Raw genomic sequence first — 27,481 nt, 5'->3', positions numbered from 1 at the left:
CTGCAGGAGGCATGAGTTCGATCCCTGGTCAGGGAACTAAGATTCTACATGCTGCAGAGTGGCCAAAAAAAAAAAGGTCCCCTTAGAATGACCCTGTGTGGAGACGAGGTGAATCAAGAGTTTCTGCCCTACTGAGACTCCATTTAAGATACAGACACAAACGCCTGGCCTTCACTTCTGTTGTCAAACCACTCTGTCGCTTCCAGCTTAGCAATTTTCCTTTCAGGGTGTGGGCAGGACAAGTGGATAGGGGTTAATTTGTGTCACTTCTTGAAACCAGAAAAATGACCTGCCAGCCCTCTAGAGCTCCTGCTAAGTAGCTCCTGGCCTCTGGACAAATGGCTGGTTAGCTGCTGCTGCCAATGTGAGCTTTAGACAAGAGACCAGTTGGCAGGCCTGCCTGGATCGGCTCAGCTAGCTATTTAAAACATGCTCCACAGCCCTTAGCTCTTCCTTATTTCATTTTCCCTTAAAATCAAGCATAATACTATTCCTATCCAGATTCTTCTCCTTAGGACAAAGGCTTGCCTGGGATTGATTTTAGTATCAATATGTAGTCACAGTGTTAAGACAATAATTTGACTCACTACTTGGTCCAATGATCTCTTGCTATGTAACAAGTTGCCCCAAAACTTGGTGGCTTAAAACAACCACCATTTATGGGAATGTATTTAAATTGGTGCAGCCAGGATGGAAAACAGTACGGAGGTCCCTCAAAAAACTAAAAAGAGAGTTGCCATAAGATCTAGCAATCCCACTCCTGGGCATATATTCAAACAAAAGTATAATTGAAAAAGATACATGCACCCCTTAGTTCTTTAAGTTTTTTTTTTTTTTTTTTTTGGCCACACTGCGCAGCATGCGGGATCCTAGTTCCCCAACCACGGATCGAACCTCACCCCCTGCAGTGGAAGCAGAGAGTCCTAACCACTAAACCGCCAGGGAAGTCCCACCCCTATGTTCTTAGCAGCACTATTTACAATAGCCAAGACAAGGAAACAATCTAAATGTCCACTGACAGATGAATGGATAAAGAAGATGTGGTACATATATGTGCAATGGAATACTACTCAGCCATAGAAAAGAATGAAATAACATTTGTAGCAACATGGATGGACCTAGAGATCATTATACTAAGTGAAGTAAGTCAGAAAGAGAAAGACAAATACTTTATGGTATCACTTTTATGTGGAATGTAAAATATGACACAAATGAACTTATTTACAAAACAGAAAAGACTTCACAGACATAGAGAACAGACTTGTGGTTGCCAAGGGCAGGGGAGGCTGTGTGGAAGGGATGGATTGGGAGTTTGGGATGAGCAGATGCAAACTATTATATGTTTGTATAACTGAATCACTTTGCTTTACATCAGAAACTAACACAACACTGTAAATCAACTATACTTTAATAGAACAGATTTAAAAAAAAAAGCCCAACCACCATTTAATCATATCTTAGTATTCTGTGGGTTGCCTGGGGCTCAACTGGGCAGTTCCTCCATCAGCTTTGCTTGGGATCACTCATGCAATTGCAGGCAGACAGTGGGCCAGGGCTGGATGTCTGGCCCTGCGGTGCTCCTAAGTCAGTATAGCCTTTCCTTCCCATGAGACAGCCTGGACATTGAGATGCAGAGCTCAAGAGGAAAGAAGCAGATGCTGCCAGAATTTTTTTTACACTTTTATTAGCATATATTAAGATATTAATGATAATAATAATATAATATTATTAATATATATCCACTTACCAGACAACTAACCCATTTAACATGTAAAATGCAATGGTTTTCGGTATATACATCGAGTTGTACAACCATCACTACCATCCATGTTAAACTACTTTATCACCCCAAAGGAAATGCTGTACCATTAATAATCATCCCCCACTTCCCCATTCCCCCTGCCCTAGGCTAACACTAATCTACCTCCTACATCTATGAATCTGCCTCTTACAGACAGTTCATATAAATAGAGTCATACAGTATGTGGTCCTGTGTGACTGGTTTCTTTCATTTAGTATAATGTTTTCAACGTTCATCATGTTGCAGCATGTATCGGTACTTCATTCCTTTTCATTGTCAAATAATATTCCACTGTATGAATATTCCACATTGGGTTTATCCAATCAGCAGCTGATGGGCATTTGCATTGTTTCCTTTGGGTTATTGTGAATAATGTTACTTTGAAAATTTATATACAAATTTTTTAGGTGGACATATGTTTTCTTTACTCTTGGATATACACCAAGAAGTAGAATTGCTGGGTCACATGGTAACTCTTTTTAACCTTTTGCGAAAATGCCAGACTGTTTTCTAAAGTGGCTGTGCCACTTTACGTTCCTACCAGTACGGTATGAGAGTTCTAATTTCCCCACATCCTTGCCAGCACTTGTCATCTGTTCTTTGTTATTAGGATCCCCCTGGTGGGTGTGAAGAGGTATGTGAGTGTGTTTTCGATTTGCATCTCCCTGATGATTAATGATACTGAGCAGGTTTTTATGTGTTTATTGTCCATTTATATATCTTCTTCGGAGAAATGTCTATTCTGATCCTTTGCGCACTGTAAAACTAGATTGTCTTTTTCTTATTGAACTTTTAAGTGTTCTTTATATATTCTTTGATGCAAGTCCTTAATCAGACATGATTTGCAGATATTTTTTTCCCATTCTATGGGCTGTTTTCTCACTTTCTTGACGGTACTGTTTCTAGCCCCAAAGTTTTAAATTTTTATGTAGCCCAATTTATCCGTTTTTCTCTTTTGCTGCTTGTGCTTTTGGTGTCACATGTCAGAAACATTGCCTGACACAAGCCCATGAAAATTTACTCTTATGTTGTCTTCTAAGAGTTTCATAGTTTTAGTTCTCACATTTAGCTCTATAATCCAATTTGAGTTAAATTTTCTAGAAGGCATGAGGCCAAGGGTCAAACTCTGTTTGCTTGTATGCAGCTATCCAGTTATCCCAGCATCATTTGTTGAAAAGACTATTCATCCTCCATTGAATTATCTTTTTGACTCTTATCAAAAACCAATCAACCATGCCAGGCCTTCTTAAACTGCTTAGGCTCAGAAGTCACAGAATGTCAATTGCCCTGAATTATACTTGTTTAAAAGCATGAAATTAAAGACAAATGTAGCTTCAATTCCTAACTCTGCACACCTGTTAGCTACATGACTCTCCTTCCCCGAGTGTAAACTGCAGATAACGACAGTGCCTACTTGGGGAGCTGCTGTGCAGTTTAAGTGTGATAATGCACGAAATGCTTCAATCGTGGTGTTGAATACACCTTAAACACTGAATACATTTTAGCTGTAATGATGATGATAATGATTATGATGATAAAAATTTTCTAGATGGAGCCATAAGATCAAACCCCTTTCTTTATGGCAAAATGAACTAAGATTCTGTGTGTATTTCTATAGACAAGAATAACAATTCCATTTTAATTAGTAATGAGAAATGGGGATGATGCTCTGAAAGTCTTATTTTTATAGAACAAATTCATCTTCAGTCAAAATGGTCCTGTGTGGGCCTATAATCATGACATAAAGCCACACACCTTACAAGGTGTTAGGCATTAACAATATTCGTCTCCTGGAAGTACTCACCAGATTTTGATTGTGCATGTGACTGAGTTCAACCTTTCCTGGATATATATCTGAGTCATATTTCCCAGACTCACTCTAACCCAGGGGAAAGGCAGCATCACAATAGAAGGAACTGCTACATTTAGGAGCCAGTACAGGAATAGAAATAAGCTGATAGCAATCTCCTTGTGCATTGAAAAAAAATTCAAAGGAACTGAGAAGGCCCTATATAATGTGGGAACATATGTGAATGGTATACAAGGGCACAAACTAGGGAGGGATCCAAAATGACCCATGGGCTATTAGGCCGGAAAGATGCTTTAGAATTTAAAGAGCTTTAAAAAAAAAAAAAAGTGTTAGTGTAATGATAAATTATTTTGAAAAGCAAAACATAAAATTATATACATGATAACCATTAAAAATTAAAAATTCACTCATCCAAATATTAAAAGAGTTACTTACCCCTGGGGGCAGTTTCTGAATGTTTTTTCTTTTCACCTTAATAGAATTCTCTATTACTCAAATTATTCCCCAGAGAGAGTATACTATGTTGATAACTGGGAAAAACGTTATCAATAAAGAAATTATATTAAGGTTAAGTTTATGTTTAACCAGACGACTTGCCCCTGACAAAATGCTTATATTAATGCCCAATATAATAAAGTTGCTCCCAATGTATAAATTATATATTTAGATGTATGCTTCCAAAATACAGTTTGAATGTGTAACATTGACTTGTGTGATTAGGAAGAAAGTATGAATTATGGCGAAATGCTTATATGAGCATTGATATTTTTGAATACTATGCTATTATCTATAGAATAGCTGTGACAGGCATAAATTGATACAATTTTCATAATAATTTGGTTAGGAACTAGTAAACAAAGAGCTGTTTGGTTAATATTTGTCAGTAAAACTATTATATATTTAAAAAAGGTGAGGGAAAGGTAAGAAAAACAGCATTTTACACTCTTTACCAACAAATACCTTTCACCTTCCTTCACTTGCCTTCATAGTATACACTGAACAGAACATACTCTGTCTCACCTTTTTTCCTTACTCATGTTCTTCCCTTACATCCTCCCTCCTCCCCTTCCCTGGAGAAATCCAAACTATTCTTCAAAAAAAAAAGGCACTCCTTGTACAGTGGTGCAGGTTGTTCACTGCACAAGGGAACCTCGCTTCAGCGACAAATTAAGTCTAAAATCCAGTGCCCACTCCTCAGGAGCAGTCCCTGTGGAGGAGAGGTACTGTAGGAGCCTGAAGGAAAGGGCAAAAGGGTGTCTGTTCCTCATTTGAACAAAGGTGCTAAGTGAGATACTGGGGTTCTGCTTTGAAGGGCTAAAGTACTAACCTCTCTTTGAAAATATCCCAACTAAAAAGCAATTCATACAGATCTCTCCTTTTCTTTGAACTTTGAGCCAGTACCACAGTTTTGTATATATTCTCTCAATTTTTAACACACTATTTTTACCCCTTCAGCTAAACTAGAAGTTTCTGAAGGATAGACATCATGCCTTCAATGCTGGTGAAAACCCAGCCCCGGGAGGCAGTATAAATTAGGTGCTTAACAAATATTTGTTAATCAACTGACTGGAAACTAAGAATACCACAAACAACAGTAATGGAGAGTGTTATTTGTCTTTGATGTTAAAATCCCTTCCTCTTTGCTTGCTATTTTAGATTTGCTGGAAAAAAAGCAAGAACTTTTTTAGTGCTGGTTTTATGCTCTGAAGAGACTGATATGCTGGAACCTAAGTTGTAATTTTCACATTGCCCACAGTTTTTAGTGTTGTGCTAAACATCTTCAGCTTTTTAGTGTGGTTGTATTAAACATTTCAGCTGTTGTTATTGAACTTGAATCAGCTTTAGATAGAAGCTGAGTGTGGATTCCAAGGCCATGGCTGTCGTAAAAGGCTACATTCAGCTATGGTTTCATAACCATAAAATTACACAAGAAGGAGAGAAACCAAGCACTTCTACACTGAATTCAAAACAATTCAAACCTCTGTGAACCCTTTCAAACAACTGTCAAGGGAAGCTGGGTTCTCAAACATATTATAAAGGCTCCTTTTAAGGGAATGGTTATTATTTATTTTGGATGCTTCCATAATTATTAGAAAATAGAAGGATTTGCTGCCAAAAACAAAGAAAAAACAAAGGAGGTAAAGAAAGAAGGTTAGGAGGGGTAAGATGAAGTAATTAAGAAAAATTAAAGATAATACCAACAAGGGAAAACAAAATGAACATATTTTAAAGAGGTAAGAAAAAATGATAAAAAACTGAACACAATGACAAGTAGGGACTACTTTTCTGCAGGTTAACAGGCTAGGTGACAGAAGGACCACTTTATCCTGCATATTTGTGGAAGTTACATGAAAAAGAATGGGAAACAGTCTTTCCTCTTTTTTTTCAACCAAGGTCTTACATTGTACAATCATAAGACTCCCTCTCTTAAAACAGATTTAAAAACCACTTCTTTGATTCATCTATGGCCAACTGATTTTAACAAGGGTGCCAAGGCCATCTAATGGGGGAAATAACAGTCTTTTCAACAAATGGTTCTGGGATAATTAGAGAACGACATGTAAAAGAATGAAGTTGGACCCTTACCTCAAACCCTATACAAAAAATAACTCAAAATACATTAAAGACCTAAATGTAAGTGCTAAAGCCATAAAACTTTGACAAGAAAACATAAAGATAAATCTTCGTGACCTTGAGTTTGGCAAAGGATTCCTAGATATGACACCAAAAGTACAAGAAGAAAAAGGAAAAATAGATAAATCAAACTACATTAAAATGTAAAACTTTCATGCTTCAAAGACACCAGCAAGAAAGTGAAAAGACAACTCAATGAATGGGAGAAAATGCAAATCATATGTCTGATAATGGATTTGCATCTGGAATATATAAGGAACACTTAAATAAGAAGACAACCCAATTTAGAAGTGGACAAATGATCTCAATAGATCAAAGAAGATATACAAATGGCCAATAAGCACATGGAAAGATGCTAAGCATCATCAGTCATGAAGGAACTGCAAATCAAAACCACACTGAGATACCACTTCACACCTACTAGGTGGCTAAAATCAAAAAGTCAGATAGTAGCAAGTGCGGGCAAGGATGTGAAGAAACTGGAAGCTTGTTGGTGGGAATGTAACATGGTACAGTCGATTCAGAAAATAGTCTCTCAGTTCCTCAAACCATTAAACACAAAGTTACAACGTGATCCAGCCATTCTACTCCTAGGTATATGTCCAGGAGAAATGACAACCTATGTCCCAGAAAAACTTGTACACAAATGTCCTGGCAGCATTATACATTGTTGTCAAAAAGTATAAACAACCCAAATATCTATCAACTGATGGAGCTGAAAATGTCATATATCCATACAATGGAGCAATATTTGGCTATAAAAAGGAATGAAGTACTGAAACACACTACAACATGGACAAACCTTGAAAACATTATACTAAACGAAAGAGGCCAATCACACAAGACCATAAATTATATCATTCCATTCATATGAAATGTTCAAAACAGAAAAATCTATGGAGACAGAAAGTTAATTAGTGATTGCTTAAGGATGAATGGAGAAATAGAGAGTGATAGCTAAGAGGTACAGGGTTTCTTTTGGAGGTGACAAAAATTTTCTAAAATTGTGGTGATGGTTGCACATGTCTGTGAATATACTAAAAAGCATTAAATTGTACACTTTAAATGGGTCAATTGTATCGTACTGACCCAATTATATCTCAATAAAGCTATTAAAAAATCACTACTTTGGACACTTCATTTATTCATTTGTTAATTCAATAAATATTTACTGAGCATCTTCTCTATCCTAGGAGATGCAGATATGAAAAGACATGGACTTTGTCCTTAACTTGCTTACCATCCAGTGGGAAGCAAACATTAAAAACCTATGGGTGGGACTTCCCTGGTGGTCCAGTGGTTAAGACTCCGTGCTACCAATGCAGGGGGCCCAGGTTAGGTCCCTGGTCAGGGAACTAGAGCCCACATGCATGCCGCAACTAAGAGCCCGCATGCTGCAACAAAGATCCTGCATGCCACAACCAAGACCTGGAGCAGCCAAATAAATAAATAAATAAAATATTAAAAAAACAAAAACACCTATGGGCAAGGTAGATAAATGCTATGATAGAGTTATAAGTATATATAGAATGAAAGGAAAGTAAGGAAGAAAATACCCAAGTCTACCGGAGTCTCTTAAGGTCAACTGCTGTTTGACGAAACAGGAGTTGACCTTAAGAGACAGTAAGAGGGGGACTTCCCTGGTGGCACAGTGGTTAAGAATCTGCCTGCCAAGGCAGGGGACACAGGTTCGAGCCCTGGTCTGGGAAGATCCCACATGCCGTGGAGCAAATAAGCCCGTGTGCCACAACTACTGAGCCTGCGCTCTAGAGCCTGCAAGCCACAACTACTGAAGCCCGTGCGCCTAGAGCCCATGCTCCACAACAAGAGAAGCCACTGCAATGAGAAGCCCGCGCACTGCAACGAAGAGTAGCCCCCGCTCGATGCGACTAGAGAATGCCCGTGTGCAGCAACGAAGACCCAACCCAGCCAAAAATAAATAAATAAAAATAAAATTTTAAAAAGTTTAAATAAAAAGAGACAGTGAGAGGATACAGGATCAAGGAGAAGCAAGTACAGATGCACAGAATGAGGAGAGATCAGGACAAGCAGTTCAGTGTTAAGTAGCAGCACGAGGTGGGGGGGGTGGTGGTGGTGGGAGTAGGTGGCAAAGCAGGAGGAGATAAGCGTGGGCAACGGGAGGCCATTAGGCCAGAAAGGCTCTGCTCCTACAGGTGATAGAGCGGATGAATTCTGAGCTCAGGATTGTCAATGAAGATAACAAAGATGACAGCATAGTGATCTTTCGTGTGATGGTCACCTTTTCACTTTCCATTATGACAATTGTGCTTTCAGCTCAACAAATGTTATCAGCACTTACTGGATACCCCACCCTGCACTGGTCACTAGGATACAAAGAATAAGTCAAAGTTCCTACTCTGGAAGACCAGGAGGAAGCAAAGTTACCACACTTCTTGAAAGCTTGAAACTGCTCTCGTACACTCTGATTTCACCCATCTGCTAGAAACCGGCAGGGAGTCATCGGTGGCAAAGGACCAATCACTGACCTCAGTCTAGCAGTAATGGGATAAAGAAACACGCAGCAAGCTGGAGCCACTGGTGTTCACGGAGATGCTAACAGCCTCTCAGCCACCTCTTAGCATGCACTAGAGAGAAGGGCATGGTCTGAAGAGTGAAATGTGATGGCAAGGAGAGACTGCACAGTCTTTTTGAATCTATCTGTCCTAGCGCAGGTAGGAAATATTGATATAATGAATACAAAACAATATCCCCGTGCCACGCAGAAGCAATCTGGGACTGATCTGTATGATTTTCTTCTCCTCTGCTCTTTCCCATCAGTACAAACAGTTGCAGGGTGACAGTGGCAAGGGGAGGGAGTCCTAGGTTTCAATCTCTGAACTGTGATTTCCAAGCTGGGGTTGGGCTCTATGATCCTCTGAGTTTCTTCTCTTATGTAATGAAGGTAATAATGCTTACCTCAGTGGGGTTGTGAAAATTAGAGGTAATCTGTGTAAAGCATCTAGCGTATTGTCTGGCACAAAGCAGCAGTGAACAAATGATACACACACACACACACCCCTGAGAGTTGACCCTTATCAACTCTTATCAATCCTTGTCAGGTTGGACGATAGTTCCAACCAGACAGAAGAACCAATTCCAAGCACCTGGGGAGAGGAGGTGACAGGTGAAACATAGAAAAACCAAAGTTTAATTACTTAAAAGGAAATTTTATACTCTAGAGAATGCTAACACTGAGGCAAAAGTTGATTTTATTTAGGAGATTGAATCATGGTAGAATACAGAGGACAATTTGATAAAAAATATCATTTGGGTGGTTGTTCCATAATATGTTCAGTTTGTGAACACTGATAGAGCTGCACACTTATGATATGTGTGCTGTATATAATGATATACTATACTTCAATACATTTAACTTTATAGTTAAAGTTTGACTACATATTTAATAAAGTTTAAAATGTTATCTGGATTTTCTTTCTTTCTGGTCTGAAAGACTCTTTTGTTAGGGGCTCTAAAATTATAAATGCTTTCTGTAGATTTGGTAGAACAAGGCCATTGTTTACACTCCCCAGCTCTGTATGAAGAGACTGTGATTAAGCAAGGATGTTTTCATTTAGCAAACAAAGCAAGAAAAACAACATAGCAACTACAGCCAGTCCCCTGCATACGAACCTTCAAGCTGCAAACTTTCAAAGACGTGAACGTGTGTGCCATCAACGTCAGGCGTGAGTGACATTGCAGCTTGCCCTCCGTCTCCTATTGCTGACAATCCTTCAGCTCTACCATCTCCCACCTCCTCTCCCTCCTCCAGTCAGTAACTCTCCTTGCCTGTTCACTCGATGCCAGCCCCTGTATGCCAGCTGTTGTACTGTACTACTGTACTTTTCAAGGTACTGTACTATAAGATTAAAAATGTTTTCTTTATTTTGTGTGTGTGTTTGTTTTTTATGTATTATTAGTGTGAAAAGTATTATAAACCTATTACAGTACAGTACTATATAACCGATTGTGTTAGTTGGGTACCTAGGCTAACTTTGTTGGACTTACGAATGTGTTCTCGGGACAGAACTCGTTTGTATATGTAGGGGACTTACTGTATACCTCTTGGAATCATCTCTGCATTAAAAGACAAAGCCGCCTACCCAAGGAGCCTCCACACAAAGCTTCTAATAACAGAGGAATAACCTCCAACTTTAAAAACCCCAACGAGTCAAGCCTTCCCCTGGTATCGCTCCTAGAAGGTCTACTTTTATTTTGCTCCAATAAGTGCCTCTCCTCCCAGGAGGTCCTTCCTTCTCTCCTACTCCCTGTGTGTTCTTCTTCCCCTTTGTTGCAGAATGTCTGGCATCACCTCACCCTGCCCCACCCACCTTAGATCCATTCACTCTAGAATCTCAACACTTAAAAACACACAAGAGCCATTTCCTCTAGAAAAGACTCTGAGTTCTTCATCTCTTCCAGATGGAATAAACTGACACTTGATGTGAACTAGAGTTGTTGGATTCAAAGCATACTAGAGAGAGACATTATGCCATTTCTACAGGTTCACTCAACTGGAGGCTTAAAGCATGTTACTTAGCCCACCTCAAATTTGCTTTCCTTCCCTGTAAATTGATGGGGAAAATCTCTCCCTCTTAGAAGTACAGGAAGAATTAAATAAAATAATATATGGAAAATATTTAGAATGATGCCTAATGCACAGAAGTCCTCAGTAAATGATGGCTATGACTATTATTCTTACGCTTTGAATGTTTGTGATCAGAACGTACAATGAGTAAATACGAATAGAGTGATCTTCGAATAGCAAATATCTACTCCTGGTTTTAGTCCAATTTGAACATCCCAAGGTTAGGAAAGAAAGGGGCTGCCCACTGACTTCTTTCCTAAGTAAGGATGACCATGCGTTCATTTATCTATTCATCTCTTCAACAAACATTTATTTGGTATATGCTATGTACTGGACATTGAGGCTCTAAAGTTGTGTGCGACCTCAAGGTCCATGACCTCAAGAGCTTCTAGTCAAGCTAGAGAGACTGAAACATCAAGCACAATCACCTTGGAGAAATGTGGTTGCCGGGCTAGAACTCAGGTTGATAAGGGTCAGAAAGGGAGCCAAAGAAATTCATTATAATCCAACCATACTCCATATTCATACAACAGTGAGAGTACCCTGTGCTAATTCCAACCATCACATCATGCATGGTACACACTCAGAAAAAAACAGAAAGAGCAAGTGACTTTTCCATTGATAGAGTGTGGGCAATTCCTCATGCCTGTCCATTCACGGAGATAGGAGACAACTCATTTCAGATCCCAGGTGGGTCTCACAGGCTCTGTCAATCAGGGTCCCCTAGCAGGAAACTACAAAAATGTACAAATGGGCTAATAAGAGGTAGTCTAGCATAAAAGAACTACTAAAGCTATGGGCAGGGTTAAGGGAAACTAAAAGAGATGGCAAAGGTCCAGACTAGCAGTCTGTGATCATTAACAACTCCAGGCCTCAGGGTTATGGAGAGAGGGCAGTTTCCAGAGCCTAAAGGGGATAGATGTTAAGAAGAGGGCTGCCTGATGGGACCTGTGGCCTTCAATAGCAGGGAGCAAGCAGAGAAATAAGTACTCTGACCTTCTCTCCTCCCTTCTACCTACTTCCTGCGAGTGCCTCCCACTGACCCAGCCAATGGCAATGGAGACTGTTGACTCAGGCCATGTAAGTCAGCCTCCTGGGGCACACGGCAGGTTGGAAAAGGGTAGAGAATGATCTGGAGGACAAACAGAAATGTCCTGCATACAGGCTGGGCATCTGACCATGCAGAATCTAATTCTTGCATATAAAGGCACGTGTTGTTTTTTTTTTTTTATGCAACCTGGGTCACACAAGGATACTTTGGACGATGTGCATTTTTCCTCACATATTAGAAACACAACACGTCCTGTACAAGGTGAGACTCCGCTGAACTTTCTCTCATTTAGTCTTCATGACAAGTTTGTGAGCTATGTCTGTTCTTCCAATTTTACGGATGAAAACAAGACTCAGATAGGTTGAATGTCTCGATAAGTGGCAGGAGAAGAACTCTGACACACGCTTCTCCACCCGCAGAAATCTTAAATGGTTTTTCCATTCTACCAAGTTGAAAAGTAACTACAGAGATTGATTGGCAAAAATCGATGTTACAGAGACTTGGTTCATCGCCCTGCAATTGCACAAGATTAGGAAAACTTGGCAGACATGACCGGCAATGAATCCCTGTCGAGGAATCACGTCTACTGTTGAAGCAACAACATGTGTCTACCTCTAAATCAAGTCATTTCTGAATAATCAACCAGAGCTAGAAATCTGTACATGACAATCTAGGGCTGACGACTTCTGACAAGCACAGCTGGCCTGCTGCCTGTGCTGTACGTTAACAAAGCTCTAATATTATTGCCATATATTTATTATACGGTGGGAAAGCGTGGCATTGCCAAGAAGCAGTAAAGAATGATGTGATTTCCAAAACCAGACTCAAGGACTTAGTAGAAACCAGGAGATGAACACTTTTTTTCAGGTCCATTTATTTATTTGTTCATTTATTTATTCATTTATTTATTTTTTGGCCACACCCCGCGGCATGCGGGATCTTGGCTCCCTGACCAGGGATCGAACCCGTGCCCCCTGCATTGGGAGCGCAAATCCCCTTTCAGGCCCATTTAAAAATCTACAAGTTGCATATTGTTTACTATTGATTAGTGGTATTCATTCCTGCTACAGCCTCCTTGGATAGAAGCTACAGAAACTTTGTGAATTAGAAGCTGCAGACTAAAAAATAGTTACGCGTGGGCTCATGCACTCTGGAGCTGGAGACCAGGGTTTGAAATGCTCCCCCAACACCCCACCGCTGATTTCTGGCTATGTGAAGGTAGGCAAGTTCGTTTACCACTCTAGCCTCGATTTCCTTATTTGCCAAAGGGAGAATCACATTTTTTATCTCATTGGTGTAGAATGAGGCTTTAATAAGAAAACACATGTAAAGGGCATGGTATCTAATAAGCATCAATAATGTCCTGTGGTTGCTCCTTTCATCAATATCATCAGCATCTTCAGACCTCCTCCACTGTCCCCTCAACTCCTCTCACCATCTTTTCAAGAATGTCTACATAACAACGAACAGACCTGGAAGATAAAGATAATTTCTCCTTCTGGGTCAGAAAGCAGGTTTGCTTGAAGACCATTACAAAAGGTTCCTCGAGCCTGGGGTTCCTCTTCTGTAACCCAACCCTGGCAGGTGTCATCTGCTCCTTCATTGTGCCGTTCTTTGGGAACTAAGCCTTGGAGGAACTGTCAAGAAAATGGTGATACTCTGGCTACTGCTGCTGCCGAGAGCAACGAATTGTTCTGTGTCCCCCAACCCAGGGGTCTCCTACCTGCATCCATGAAATGGTGGGAGGCAAACCTGTTAGTTTGCAAGTAAGATAAAATCTCAAGACTCTTTGACAGTTCTCAACACGAGTTACACAGTATCAAAAATCATGCCTTCTCACCCAGACTAAATAGTTGCAAAAGGTAACAACTTTTATTCTACTTACACTGCAATTTTAGGACACCCTTCAAATCATCCAAGAAGGAAACATTTACTCCAAGATTCCCTGAAACCGCTAATTAACTGGGAAGCAGTTAAGCAGAAAGTATTTTTATTACAGTTTGCAACATAATTAAGATATACTTTGAACATAAAACTTGAATCAATTTGCAGAACTCAGGATCCCGGTTTGGAAAGCACTTCTATACTGCAAATGCAATAAGACAGAGACAAAAACTTGGAGGCTTTTTTTTTTTTTTTTTTAACTCCAGCTCCATGTTTTCAGGTTACACCAGCCATTAAGCCTCTTTCTAGCTCAGGTGCCCCATCTCTACAATGGGATTAATTGTGCCTACCGGGTGTAACTCACAGAGTTGTACAGAGCGTCAAGCATGTTAATGGACAAGATGCTTTGTAAACTCTAAAAAGGCAAGACAAGGTACACCTCCGACTCCTGTTGCTTACATGAAAAGCAAGCTCTCTTTAGCTTTTTCGTGGTACCAGCTCAGCAGCTCGTAGCAATCACAGCATGTAGAATCCTTTGTTCATTCAACAAATATATATTGTGCCAGCCTCTGGGAGGGAACAGGAAAAAGATCCCAGGGGTATATGGTAGAGAAACCTCTGATAAGATAAAACACACAAAAGGGCTTTTCCCCTTTGTATATAGTTCTCCCCTAATATTTCTCTCCAGTTCTATGGAATAGAGAATATAAAGGAAGCAGTGGGAACTCAAAGAGATCTAATGGCACACAGGCACTTTAATTCTTCAACCAGGTATACACTCCTAAGCAGAATAAATAGACTGCTGGTGGCTGGAGAGAGAAACTCCTGCTAATAAGAAAACTAAGACTCTTTGGATGAAAAACTAAACTAATGCCCTTATGAACCAGACCTAGAAGAGACTGAACTCCATATTAAGACTGTGTTAAATTAAAATTGAGAAGTCACGGGGGGAAGGGATAAATTAGGAGGTTGGGATTAACATATACACACTACTATATACAAAATAGATAATCAACAAGGACCTACTGTATAGCACAGGGAACTCTACTCAATAATCTGTAATAACCTATATGGGAAAAGAATCTGAAAAAGAATGGATGTATGTATATGTATAACTGAATCACTTTGTTGTACACCTGAAACTAACACAACATTGTAAATCAACTATACCCCAATATAAAATAAAAAACAGATTTAAAAAATGAATAATAAAATCGAGAAGTCTCCTCTACGTCTGAAGATGAAATCAAGGTTAGTTTACAATGTGCGTTTCAACTATTAGTTTTAGTAAGGATGGTCCAAATTGCACCTCAAACTCATATTCTCTTTTATAGCTACTTCTATTTATCAGTGTATAGAGCACACGGTAATCCAGAGTTCAACTTTTTTCTTAAAGAGATCTATTGTGCCCACTGATGCAAAGATAATCAAGTTTTGTACTTTGGAAAATGCATCCGAAACACCTTCTACCATCCGAAGGCAATGTACACAGATTCAATGTTGTTCCTTAAAGCTACTGATGCTTTTTGTCCTTTCAAAGCTTTTACTGGAAAACTAAAAACCACACTGTTTGAGAGCATGTGAGTTCTGTTCATGTGCTGTGTGTCTGGGGTATCTGTGCTCATGCAGAATTAAGTGGCGAGCTGGAAGGCCCACCCGGGGAGATGCCGTGCCTTAGTCCCTGCACCTTCGGTCCACAACTGGCCACAGTGAAGGTCTGAGGAAGCCTGTTGATGAAAACGCCTTGTGCCCTGCGTGGGCTTAGATGAAGTCCTCAAAACAACAGAGTATGGGCACGGATCCAGGGGCAGACACCCTCTTTCTCAAACTCCCCTCAAGCTGGCAGCAGGGCATGACTCCTATTCTAGGGTAGGCCCTGTCCCATGTGCTTAAACTAATCAGTCCATTTAATCCCCACAAGTCCGTGAGGTTGATACAATCAGTATCTCCATTTACTACACGGGCAAATGGAGGCAAAGAGAGGGGAGGCAAGGCACAGACCCAGGATTCACAGCCAGGAAGCCTGGCTCCTGGGTCCTTAACTGCTATGCTAGGCTGTATCTTGAAATACTATCATAAAACAAGAAAAACAAATGTCATTTATTTATATTATGATTTACTAGTCTAATAGCAGCAGCTCAGATTTCATGGGCTCTCAACTCTATGCCAAGCACTGTACAGACTGGATTTCATTTAATCCTTCCAACAGCCCTTCCAAGTGGGTCCCCCACTTATCTCCATTTAAGACTACAGGTCAGAGAGGTTCAAAGCCTACTCAAGGTCACAGAGTGAGCAAGTTGTGAGGCTGGGATTGAAGACCAGGACTGTGCAACTCCAAAACCCACACCCTCTGCCACTTACTGTGAGAGACAGGACTCATGTCACCAGCTCCCCTATAATGTTCCTCACACTGGGACAACCTGAAAAAGTCAGCTTCTGCTCCTTAACTAGCATTCGTTCGAGTACCTCTGAGTTAAGGTAACGGAAGTGACATAGACGCTAAAAGGCAACACACAGAGTCACTGACTTTTAGTCCTGAGACGCAGATTTGTCCTGCAAAATAGCAGACTGAGAAACATCACCAGGGGTTAGAAAGCCAAGGTGCCCCCCCAAAGCAGTACGTCTCAGCAAAACCCCAGCCAGAAACCACCAAGTTTCACAAAGGCCTATAAATAACACAGAACAAACAAGCCAGAGGAGAGCAAAAAGGAAAGACTGACAATAGAACCAGGCCCTTAGGGCTGGGTGGGAGGCTGGGGACACGTCTCCTGTCCCCCTCGAGCTGTAGCACCAGGACGCAGAAGTGACTTAACTGCTCTGGATCCCAGATTCCCCTCCTTCTGGGACAATAACATAATGCCCCATTTATATTATATAATTATTTACTATGTTATCACTATTATCATTACTGTTATTATTTACTACTCTATTATTACTCTGTTCAGGAGGTTCAGATAAAATAATCTAATGGCAGTGCTTTGAGAAGCTTAATGTACAAATAAAAGTCCCTGTTGTTTTTTACCATATTTACAGAACACCACATAGATTTACCATGAAGGAGAATCATTTTACTCCCCTTTTCCAAAGTCTACTTTAAAATCCTGGAATATTTTCAGTAAATTTTTATAGCAAATCTCATACCCAGATATTCACAAACTCCATGTTACATTTTTGAAGTAAACACTGGTTTCATTCATTTAATCTCCATTGAAGGCAACAGAAAAGATTTATTAATAGCCTAGTAACAATAAGTTTGGGCTCTAGGTTCAAATCCCAGCTGGTTTTTTGTTTTTTGTTTTTAAACGAATGAGGTGACCTTGGGTAAGAGATTGAACCTCTCCTTGCAACTTTTTTCTCATCCATAAAATGGGAACAATGAAAGCATCTAACTAGGGGTTGTTATGATGATTAAATAAAATAGATTAGTCAGGATGTCTGATATATAGCTAGCAATCAACAAATATTATCTATTGTTATTATCTTAAAAGGAAAACAACTAAAGGAATGTTATCTTTCGTAAGACCTTCTTTCACAAATATTAGAGATATCCTAAACAAGAGTTCCAGCTAAAATAATAAAGGGGAAAAAAGTCAATTCTAAAATAAATAAAGTCCTTGAAAAGATGAGCTATGAACAAAATCAGCTATTCATTTCTTAATGTTATTTTTTTAAAGTATCCAAGGCTTACAAAATGATAGTACATGCTGAGATTCACGGAAAAAATGGCCAGAGAAACAAGGAAAATGCATTAAAAAAATAGATAAGTGTATATACCAAACAAAATTGATCAAACAGGTAAACTGAACTATCAATTCCAAAGGCCCTAAAGTTTGTTCCATGCATGTTCTAGCAACCAAAAGTAGGGGCCAAGATTTGCGAGGTGGCAGTTAGGTCATGCAAGTTAAGTACTTATTAAATTACTTCTCCTAGTGCTAATTTTACAAGCAGTTTGAAGAAATAAATTTTCTTGGAATTGAGACACTGAACACTAATGACTAGAAAGCCAACTGCACACAGAAAAAGTACAGCAAAATTGATCAACTCGTCCAGGGATCAGAAAGTTTAGTCATCCTTTTCAGCAAATATTTACCATCTACAATTGGCCAGGAACATGTGAAACCATAGGAAATACAAAGAAGGATAAAGCAGTCCCTCCCCTTAAGTTTCTTAGTCTAATGTCGTAAACAAAATGAGATGAAAGTTTAACACAGTTCTTTCATGGGGTAAACACACAGTAGCAGCACCTAACTCAGTCTTAAGGGGACGCGGAAGGATTCTCAGAAAAGGTGATATTGAACACGAAGCCAGGAAGAGTCAGAGTGAGCTAGAGAAAGGGCTGAGCGTGGCAGGAAGAGTCTTCTAGACAGAGGGAACAGTATATGCAAAATGTACATCAGATCACCACTTTACCACTCCTTACTGTCTGATGGCCTCCCATCACACTTAAAATAACATTTTCGATATCATGGCGGTAAGGGCCCTTCACGATTTGGTCCCAACGCATCTCCTACTCTCCCCCTTACTTCCGGCCCTCTGGACACACTGGCCTCCTTGCTGTCCTAAACTACACAGAGCATATTCCCACCCGAAGCCTTCACCCTTGCTGTGTCCTCTGCCTTGGATGCTGTTCCACCAGATACACACAAGGCTCACTTTATTCAAATGCCACCTCTTCAGGGACGTCTTCCCTGTCCCCCCCCCCCCGTCTAAAATACCTCGTCACCCTCAGTGAGTCTATTTCTCCTTCTATACTGAAAATCACCCATACTAAACTACATTCCTTTTCATGTGCTATCCCTTTAACGTCTTCCTCTTCAACTAGAATGCAAGGACTTCCCTGGTGGCACAGTGGTTAAGAATACGCCTGCCAATGCAGGGGACATGGGTTCGATCCCTGGTCCGGGAAGACCCCACATGCCGCGGAGCAACTAAGCCCATGTGCCACAACTACGGAGGCCACATGCTGCAACTACTGAAGCCTGTGTGCCTAGAGCCCACGCTCCGCAACAAGAGAAGCCACCGCAATGAAGAGAAGCCCGCGCGCCACAACAAAGAGTAGCCCCTGCTCGCTGCAACTAGAGAATGCCCACGCACAGCAATGAAGACCCAGTGCAGCAAACAACAACAACATACTAGAATGCAAGGTCCATGAGGGAAGAGGTTTTGTCTATCTTTGGTCCAGGGCACATTTCCAGTATATAACTATAACTGTGCCTGGCAGGTGGTGAGGGCTCAATAAATATTTGTTGAATAATTAATGAATTAATAAATGCCCTGAAGGCAGAGAGGAGACTTGGATGGTCTAGAGACACAGTTTAGTGTGAATGGCACATAAGATGTAAGGGGAGAAGCAACGGAAGGTAGGGCTGGAGTTAGTATTTTCTAGAGGGTATGAACAACTTTCTTCAACTTTTCTTATCATATCCATCCCATTAGTAAGAATAGTTCTCTAGGGACTTCCCTGGTGGTCTAGTGGTTAAGACTTCGCCTTCCAATGCAAGGGGGTGTGGGTTCGATCCCTGGTCCAGGAGCTAAGATCCCACATGCCCTGGGGCCGAAAAACCAAAACAAAAAACAGAAGCAATATTGTAACAAATTCAATAAAGACTTTAAAAATGGCCCACATCAAAAAATCTTTAAAAAAAAAAAGAATAGTTCTCTATCAGACGTTTCAATTATTGCTAATCCCTGCTCCCATAAGGTGGTTACCCAGATCCCAAGAGATAATCTGTAGCTAGAGAAGAGTATTACAGAATCCCCTGGTTTCCTTCCATGGAAATGACATGTATGTTTTTGACAACATAAATTCTTATAGTTTGAAGAGACCATCAGGGTAATCTAAATACTTAACATCCGCTAGAATTTTCCAAAAGGAACTAAGAAAGTAAATGAAAGCAGCAACAAAACATATATACACACTCAAGCAAACAAATGGAGGTGTTGATGGATCCCTTCTATTCAAATTCATGTGAGTCAGGGAGATGAGGGATTTTCTATACTTTGATACAGAAAGCAAGGAATAAGAGAACTGGGAGAACTAGTACATATTGGGCATTAATTGGTTGGACGATGCCAGCTCCAGAAACCAAAGTGAACAGAACTGGGACAGAGGTAGAACACAGGACAGACAGAATCAAGGACAGTCATCAGTGTCATGTTAATATCTGAAATGGCTATCCTCCGTGGGGTCTGACAACATAGCAGAGTTACTGAACCAACTATTTAAGTACTTGACACAGTTTATTCTTTTAATTCCCAGGACAGCACTAAACACCTAGGAGGGAGGTGCTATCACCCACTCCCATGTCATAAAAGAGGACATTGAGGTTTACAAAGGTAAGGTAACGAGGCTAGAACTCAAACCCTCTCTGGCTCTTAACCATCCGCTATTTAATCTGACCACCCCGGTGCAGCTCCCTCAGGCACCATCCCACTTATAGAGTAGGCTCTTTTATGTTATAAATACATGTTTTGAAAGGCAGTCAGAGTTAAAGAAAGGGTGCCATTGCCCCTGCACTCCTTTCTGGAATGGTTGCCCTGAAAAAAACAAGGAAGCTACGTAGGGTGAGAAAGGGACCACAGAAATAGCAGATCAGCTCAGAGACAAACCAACTGGGAGATTCAATGTCCACCAACCAAATACTCCTGGGCCACAGTATATTCATCTGTTACAAAGAGCTGAGAGATTATTCCTCTTTGACCACCCTGCTATCTGAAGTTCTCTCACTATGCATCTCTTGACCTGAACTTGAACTTCCCCTGTACTTGACACTGCTTCTCTAGCCATTTAAAAGACTAAACTTCTAAGTTAAATACTAGAAGATACTTGAAATACTTAAAAGAGAACTGGCAACTGCATCACTTGATGGCAAACATTCAGTGCCAACCTGCTGTGTTCACTTCTGGAGTTTTGTTAAATCGACTTAAATGTAGAAAATACTATTTAAACAAATTCTTTATTAAGAATCTTATGAAATCAACTCAATTTCTGGTAAAGAGAAAAGCAAGTGAGTGATAGAGTTTTCTCATATTAAAAGGAACAGTTATGTAACCATTCCACGTGGAAGAGCCAGGCTGAAGTCAAAATGATAAAAGACTGAAACAGGCCTGCTTCTCACTACAAGATTACAGAACTTACTTCTCATACAGCCTCTGTCCTCTCATGAAGGCCTTCACTTCGTTGTCCAGTGGGAAGGTGCCGTCATCCTTTCTAAAGCGATAGAAGAGTTTGACATCCTTGAATTCCTTATGCTCATCACACACTGAAAGACAATATACACAGAGAGGCAAATAAGAAAAAAATACCTCTTACTTAATTACTCAAATGAAGGAAGATTGCTAATTAAGATTTGTTTTATTACCTAATTTCTCAAGCACACTACTCTATGATTTAATACACAGTAAACTATTTAGCACAGTACCTGGCACAGAAAAGTGCTCAGTTTCATTAGCTATCATCATCATCATCATCATCATCTGTTAAAAGAGTCACAAAATTCAATTCATCATTCTTTCTACAAACTCTTCTTGAGCATGATATTGGGGTAGGCATCAGCCTCAAAGAATATGAAATCTAGCGAGATTATAAGAAATGCCGACATGTAATTAAAATATGGCGTGATCAAGTTATGAAAGAGCTGAGGAGATATTCAGTGGGAGCCCAAAGGAGCCCCCAGTACCCCAGATTTGGGGAATGTACACGTCTCTGAAGAGTCTGAATGTAAGTGGAGACCTGAAGAATGAGTAGAAAACAAGCAGAAATGCAGACAGAGGGCATTCCAGCCCAAGAGAATAACAGCATGCGAAGGTCCTGGCCAGGATTAGAGATTTCAAGGAGACATGTTCATGAATGTTCACTGAACCACTGAGAGTAACAGCAAAAACTTGGAAACAACTTAAATGTCTATGAGTAGAATGGATAAAGGTGTGATGGCATACACTGCAGCGAAAATGAGCAAACAAGATACACTATCAACATGAGTGAATCCCACAAACAGCAAGTTGATCAAGTTGCAAAAGAATAAACATGCCTCTCTATAATGACTTAAAACATTTAAAACCGTATGTTACATTGCTAAGAGATGCATCTACAGAAAGGAAAAAATATAAACAAGTCCAAGGAAATAAACCCAAATGCGTCTTGGAAGAAGGAAGGGAATGTAATTGGGGAGAGGTATACAAGACACAAAGTAAAATGTTTATTTCTTAAATGGGTGGGTTCATATCTGAAATAGAAGATATAGGCCTTTGTTTCATCTCGAGTTACCTTGACTGTCGCCACCTCACTCACCGTGATGAATAATGCCCCGGTCTGCTAATTTCTGCATGAGTTTAATTGCCGTCTCTCTGTCAGAAGCCTCTTTGTGTTCAATCAGCCAGTCAATCAGTTCTTTCGCAACAAAACAGTTTGGGTAGGTTTTGAGATGATGTCGCCTATCTTTAATAACCTTTTCTTCATGCAGCCTGAGCCTGGAAAGAAAATTTGGCAATCAGTTGAGGAATTTTGATAACACATTATCATTAAGCCAATCCCAGAGAACAGTACAAAATGGAAGCCTGAGATACAGCAGAGTGCCATCCAAATACCTTTATGTCAGTGGGTGATTTCCATACTGTCAGAGCCCAGAGGCCCCAGGAAGTGATTCCACCCACAGACCTAGAGATGATACAGGTAAAGGGGAGGGACACCCAACCACGGACAACCTAGAACTCTCCTGTCACTCAGGAGACTGAGAAAAGCTTTCTTACCCCTACTCTGTCTCACTCCCTTCTCTCTCTCTCCACCAGTGGGCTTATGGTTTCAACCAACTAACGAACAAGACTCTAGAAACTTGCTGAAACGAGGTACTTCCTCTTCATCACGGACTGCTCAGGATCCACCATATTTGAATTCACTCGGTCACATAACAAATACGAATGAGGGTCTACCACCTGCCCATCAGGCACTTCCAAGCATTAGAGACATACGTCGGAAAACGGGCAAGATCCTTGCCCTTGCTGGCCTTGTTCTCCTAGGGGCAACAGCTAATCCTTTTGTGAGGCTCTTTACATAGATTAAATCACCTAATGCTCAAAACAACCTCATTAGAAGTCATTATTACTCTCTCCATTTTTTTTTTTTAACAGCAAAGAGAACTGAGGCCTCAGAGAGATCAGGTGACTTGTCACACAGCTAACAAGTAGCGAAGGTGAGATTTGAACCCCGATGGTCTCACTTTAGAGTCTGGCTTTCCAACTGCCACATCATGTTGCCTCTTGCTAGGGAGGGATAACTGAAGAATCCAGAAGAGATGGATAAAAGCTGTTGGACAAATACAACTTATTTACAGGCTGCCAGATTATTCTGGAGAAAAGTAGTTGACACAGAGTCTTCCCTGGCTCTCTTCAGAACCCAGTGACTTTTTTCCAAAAGAGTCTTAAACCTGCCTTTAAAAGAAAAAGTTTCTTCCATTTGTCTTCCTTTCTTTTATCAGCCTTACGTTTACTTTTTAATTCTCAAGGGAAGGATTGAATTGGGTGAAACAGGAGGTAAGTTTTCTTCCTATTCAACCCACGTGACTCTTATGCTTCTTACATCATCATCTCAGTGTTGTTGAGAAATGGGATTGACTGAGTAAATCACACAGTAACCACGTGACCTGGGCAAGTGACTTAATGCCTCTTTTTTCCTCTGTAAAATGGAGGCAACTATGCCTACCCTGTCCTTGGCGATGTTGAGATTTGGGGCATAATGTCTGTTAAGCACCAGCAAGCCAGTACAGTACCTGACACATAACAGGTCCCATCCACCTTTCTTCCATTTCCTAAGGAAGGAACTAGGTCCTACTCCTGCCTGTTTTTTGAACAGAGTGCACTGAATGGAATTTAATGCGTTTTGATAGCCCAAGGGTTGTGATTATGAGTTGGGAGCATACTGGGCTGGAACTGAGGCCTAGATGCTCTTCCTTGCTAGACCACTGTTATAGGCTGAACTGGGTTCCTCTGAAATTCATATGTTGAGGCCCTAATCCCTGGTATTTCAGAATGTGACTGTATTGGAGATAAGCTCTTTTAAAAGGTAATTACATTAAAATGAGGTCATTAGGGTAGGCCCTCATCCAATAGGAGTAGTGTCCTTATAAGAAGTGGAGATTGGGCTTCCCTGGTGGCGCAGTGGTTGAGAATCCGCCTGCCAATGCAGGGGACACGGGTTTGAGCCCTGGTCTGGGAAGATCCCACATGCCGCGGAGCAACTAAGCCCGTGCGCCACAACTACTGAGCCCGCGCACCGCAACTACTGAAGCCTGTGCACCTAGAGCCTGTGCTCCACAGCAAGAGAAGCCACCACAATGAGAAACCCGCTCGCTGCAACTAGAGAAAGCCTGTGTGCAGCAATGAAGACCCAACGCACCCAAAAATAAAATAAATAAATAAAAATTTTTTAAAAAGATAAAAACAATGAACATCTTAACAAAAAAGAAGTGGAGATTAGGACACAGACATGCGGAGGGAAGATCATGCGAAGACAGGAGGAGGGCGCCATCTACAAAGCAAGGAGAGCAGCCTCAGAAAAACCAATCCTGCCAACACCTTGATCTCAGATTTTTAGCCTCCAGAACTGTGACAAAGTAAATTTCTGTTGTTTAAGCCACTCAGTCAGTGATACTTGGTTATGGGAGCCTGAGCTAAGACAACCACCAATTGCCAAAGAGGCTCCTGAGCGGTCTGGGGATGAAAGGCCCAGCTGGGGGAAGGGAGAGGAGAAGAGAGATGGGAGTCCTTACAGATATAAACTGCATAGAAAGAAAAGAACCATTTTAATGGAGTTGCTACTGTATGCTCAGTATCGTACTAAGCATTTTCACATGAGCTGACTTAACTGCTACAGCCTGAATGTTTGCATCTTCCACAAATTCACACGTTGAAATGCTAAACCCTAAAACGTCAGTGATGAGGACGGTCAGGGACACAGGGCTTGGCTCTCATCTTGACACTGCCAGTAATTCCAGATGACCAAACTTCTGAGCGTCAGCACCGGTAAAACGAGGGTAACAGTATCTACCCTGATCGCCTCGTCACACTGTCACAAAGCTCATTAGTAAGAATAAAGACAGCATTTGAGCCCTTACTATGTGCCAGGCACAGTTTTGACTGCTTTATTGGCATTAACCCTCATGACAATTCCCCGAGGCTGGTAATATTAAAGCCACAAATGATACCAAAGTAGAGGTGTAATTATTAATAAAAAAATAAATGAGCCCTAATTAAAAAAAAAAAAAAAAACCACATTCACATCCGTGTGCTAAAGTCATCACATGAATCCCTCTAATTAATTCAGTGACAAAGACACTGAGTAATTTGTTTAACGTGCTCCAAGTGGCAGAATGCAAAACATTAATTCTTAGACGGGATGTCTGTCAGGAATCTAAGAATAATGAAGACCAATTTATTTAGAAATTGAAATGTGCAATAAGCTACCATATAATTTGGTGGAGGAGGAATATGTTATGAGCCAAGAGACAAGTTTCAGCTCCTGTAAATTTTCCAACTTAAAAAAAAAATGTATTAGGTAATGTTTAACTTTAATTACTACAGAACAGAACCTTTCAGTTACTATCCTGTCAACCCTGAGCTTGGTGCTAATTCTTAAGCATACTTGATTCCCTCCGATTCCCACCCTGCACAGTAAGAAGCTCTGGTCACTACCCCTGCAGCCCCACAAGGATCTGGTGTATTTCCATGTTTAGAAAACTGAGCAGAAATATGATGGAGGGGAAAGAACTTTGAATCTGAGAGGTAGCATAGAACTTGATCTTTTTAGACATGTTACCAGGGGTTAAAAATGTTCAATAACTGTGCTTACCATCTGTTTTTCTTTGATAGTCAGAGACACAGAATTCTAAAAATGAGCATTAAAAATTATATATTCCAGAAAAGCTATCCCAATAAAGAGGTAAGAATTTTCATACTCTAAATAACCAAGTGTTTTGCCTAGCACTGTGGGTACTTAATAAATATTTGGTGAACAAATAAATATACAGGGGCACTAAGAGAAATGACACCCCTTTCTAAAAGGTCGGGAGGCTTCTCACTAAAAATGTGGGAGTTCCCACCCCACAACTTAGTAAACATCTAATATCATGGAATTCATCTTTTGTAAAATAACTATTTATATGCTTTCACTTCTAGGGCAATCGATTTCCAAAGTTTTAATCCCTGTTGTGTGGATGTAAATGCGGTTTGTTTGTTTGTTTTGGCTGCGCTGTGTGGCTTGTGGGATCTTAGTTTCCCGACCAGGGACTCAGCAGTGAAAGCGTGGAGTCCTAACCACTGGACCACCGGGGAATTCCTACGTATATGTGTTTTTTTTTTTTTTTTAAAGCATTTCCGTTTATTTGAACTCAAGTTACTGCTTACAAATTTCCACAACACTTAATACACTAATATGCATGGAGATCACCAAGAAGGACAGGCAATATTTCAAAGTCTTGTGGAAAAACAGAAATTTTGTGTAGTTGAACCTCTCATGGAATAGCATTCTCTGGAAAGACTCTGTAAGATACTGAACTGGGGCTGAAAGCCATACTTTTAAACATGGTGTGTTGCCTGGACACGTCAGTCGGTCACCTTGTCTGCCATGCTCAACAGCCCCTTCGATTCAAAACTGCCTTCCACACCTTACCCACACCAGGCAGGGTTCAAACACCCCGTGCCTGTTCTCTTTGCACAGGGCGGCGCCTGCCTGGAAGAGCCCTTGACTTACAGAGGCCCCTGCACACGCCCACCAGCAGTTCAATGAGGGCACTAAGGCCACAAGATTCTACCCAGTTCAAGTGACAGTAATTAGCTAAGCCAAGCAGAATGGCTCCATCCAAGATTTAAACTAGAGCTGAAGTTTTCAAACCCTATTTGTGCTGGGACACTTTTTTCAAGTGGAACTTACCTAGGAGTCAATGGAGAAAACAGAGCAATGTGGAGTGCCCTGGCTAAAAGTGGGTAGGGCTCCCAGGTCCAGGATGTTTCCTGGTTTTCCCATTTGGTTCTCCCATGTATACCCTCCACATCCCCCAGACCATCTACATGGAGTTTTTAGAACACAGGTTAAAAATCCTCAGTATTACAAGACACTGAGGAAACTGGTCAACCAGGAAGGAGGGGGGAGTGGTGAGGCAGGCCAGCTCCAGGTAGCCAGAGGGCAGGAGAAAGAGCCCTGAAGCCACAAATGAGAGCCAGCAAGAGACACCTGACCCTGGAGCGCCTTGGTTCATTAGAGTTTTCCAGTTCTTCTTCCAAGCTACATACACTCTAATAATAATCAGAACAGGACCAATCCTTTCAGGTGGCTGTAAAAGCCTTGACTACCTGGATCCAAAATAACTTCACCTACCCAGGCTCTAGGGAGGCCTCCACCTTGACCCCAGGCCGCCTCCCAAGCTTCCTCGCCCTCTCTCACCTCCAATCACAAGCGTGCCTGTCTTAGAGTCTGGATGTCCTGGATTCTTCTCCATCACCCTCCAGGCCCCTGCTCAAGACAGAGACTCCTCTGCTTAGAACGCTCCCTCCTCCTGCCTGCAATAATTTAAAAAAAATTCTACTTGCTCTTCAGCTTAAAAGGCACCTCCTCGTGAACATTTTCTCAGCCTTCCAAAGCCAGAAAACAACCTTCACTCCTCTGCTCTCCCACAATATTTTACAGCCACTAGTAAAGAATTCATC

General features: G+C 40.9%; 1 protein-coding gene across 8 annotated transcripts in view; it reads right to left on the bottom strand.

Annotated features, from left to right (window-relative positions):
• Window positions 1-27,481, bottom strand: part of DEPTOR (DEP domain containing MTOR interacting protein) — a 196,179-nt gene that overhangs the window by 134,086 nt on the left and 34,612 nt on the right. For all 8 annotated transcript variants that reach the window (XR_014255491.1, XR_014255492.1, XR_014255493.1 and 5 more), the window contains exons 2-3: window positions 22,077-22,255; window positions 20,925-21,048 (exon numbers count right to left, since the gene is read on the bottom strand). Coding sequence is in view for 4 of the 8 variants with exons in the window: in XM_082433208.1 (XP_082289334.1) it covers window positions 20,925-21,048; window positions 22,077-22,255 (303 nt within the window). In the remaining 4 variants the exon portion in view is untranslated. The remainder of the gene's footprint in view (window positions 1-20,924; window positions 21,049-22,076; window positions 22,256-27,481) is intronic.

This window comes from Balaenoptera physalus (genome assembly GCF_965194825.1).
Source record: "Balaenoptera physalus genome assembly, chromosome: 17".
Lineage (NCBI taxonomy): Eukaryota > Metazoa > Chordata > Mammalia > Artiodactyla > Balaenopteridae > Balaenoptera > Balaenoptera physalus.
This window is presented reverse-complemented; position numbering and strand designations above follow the sequence as displayed.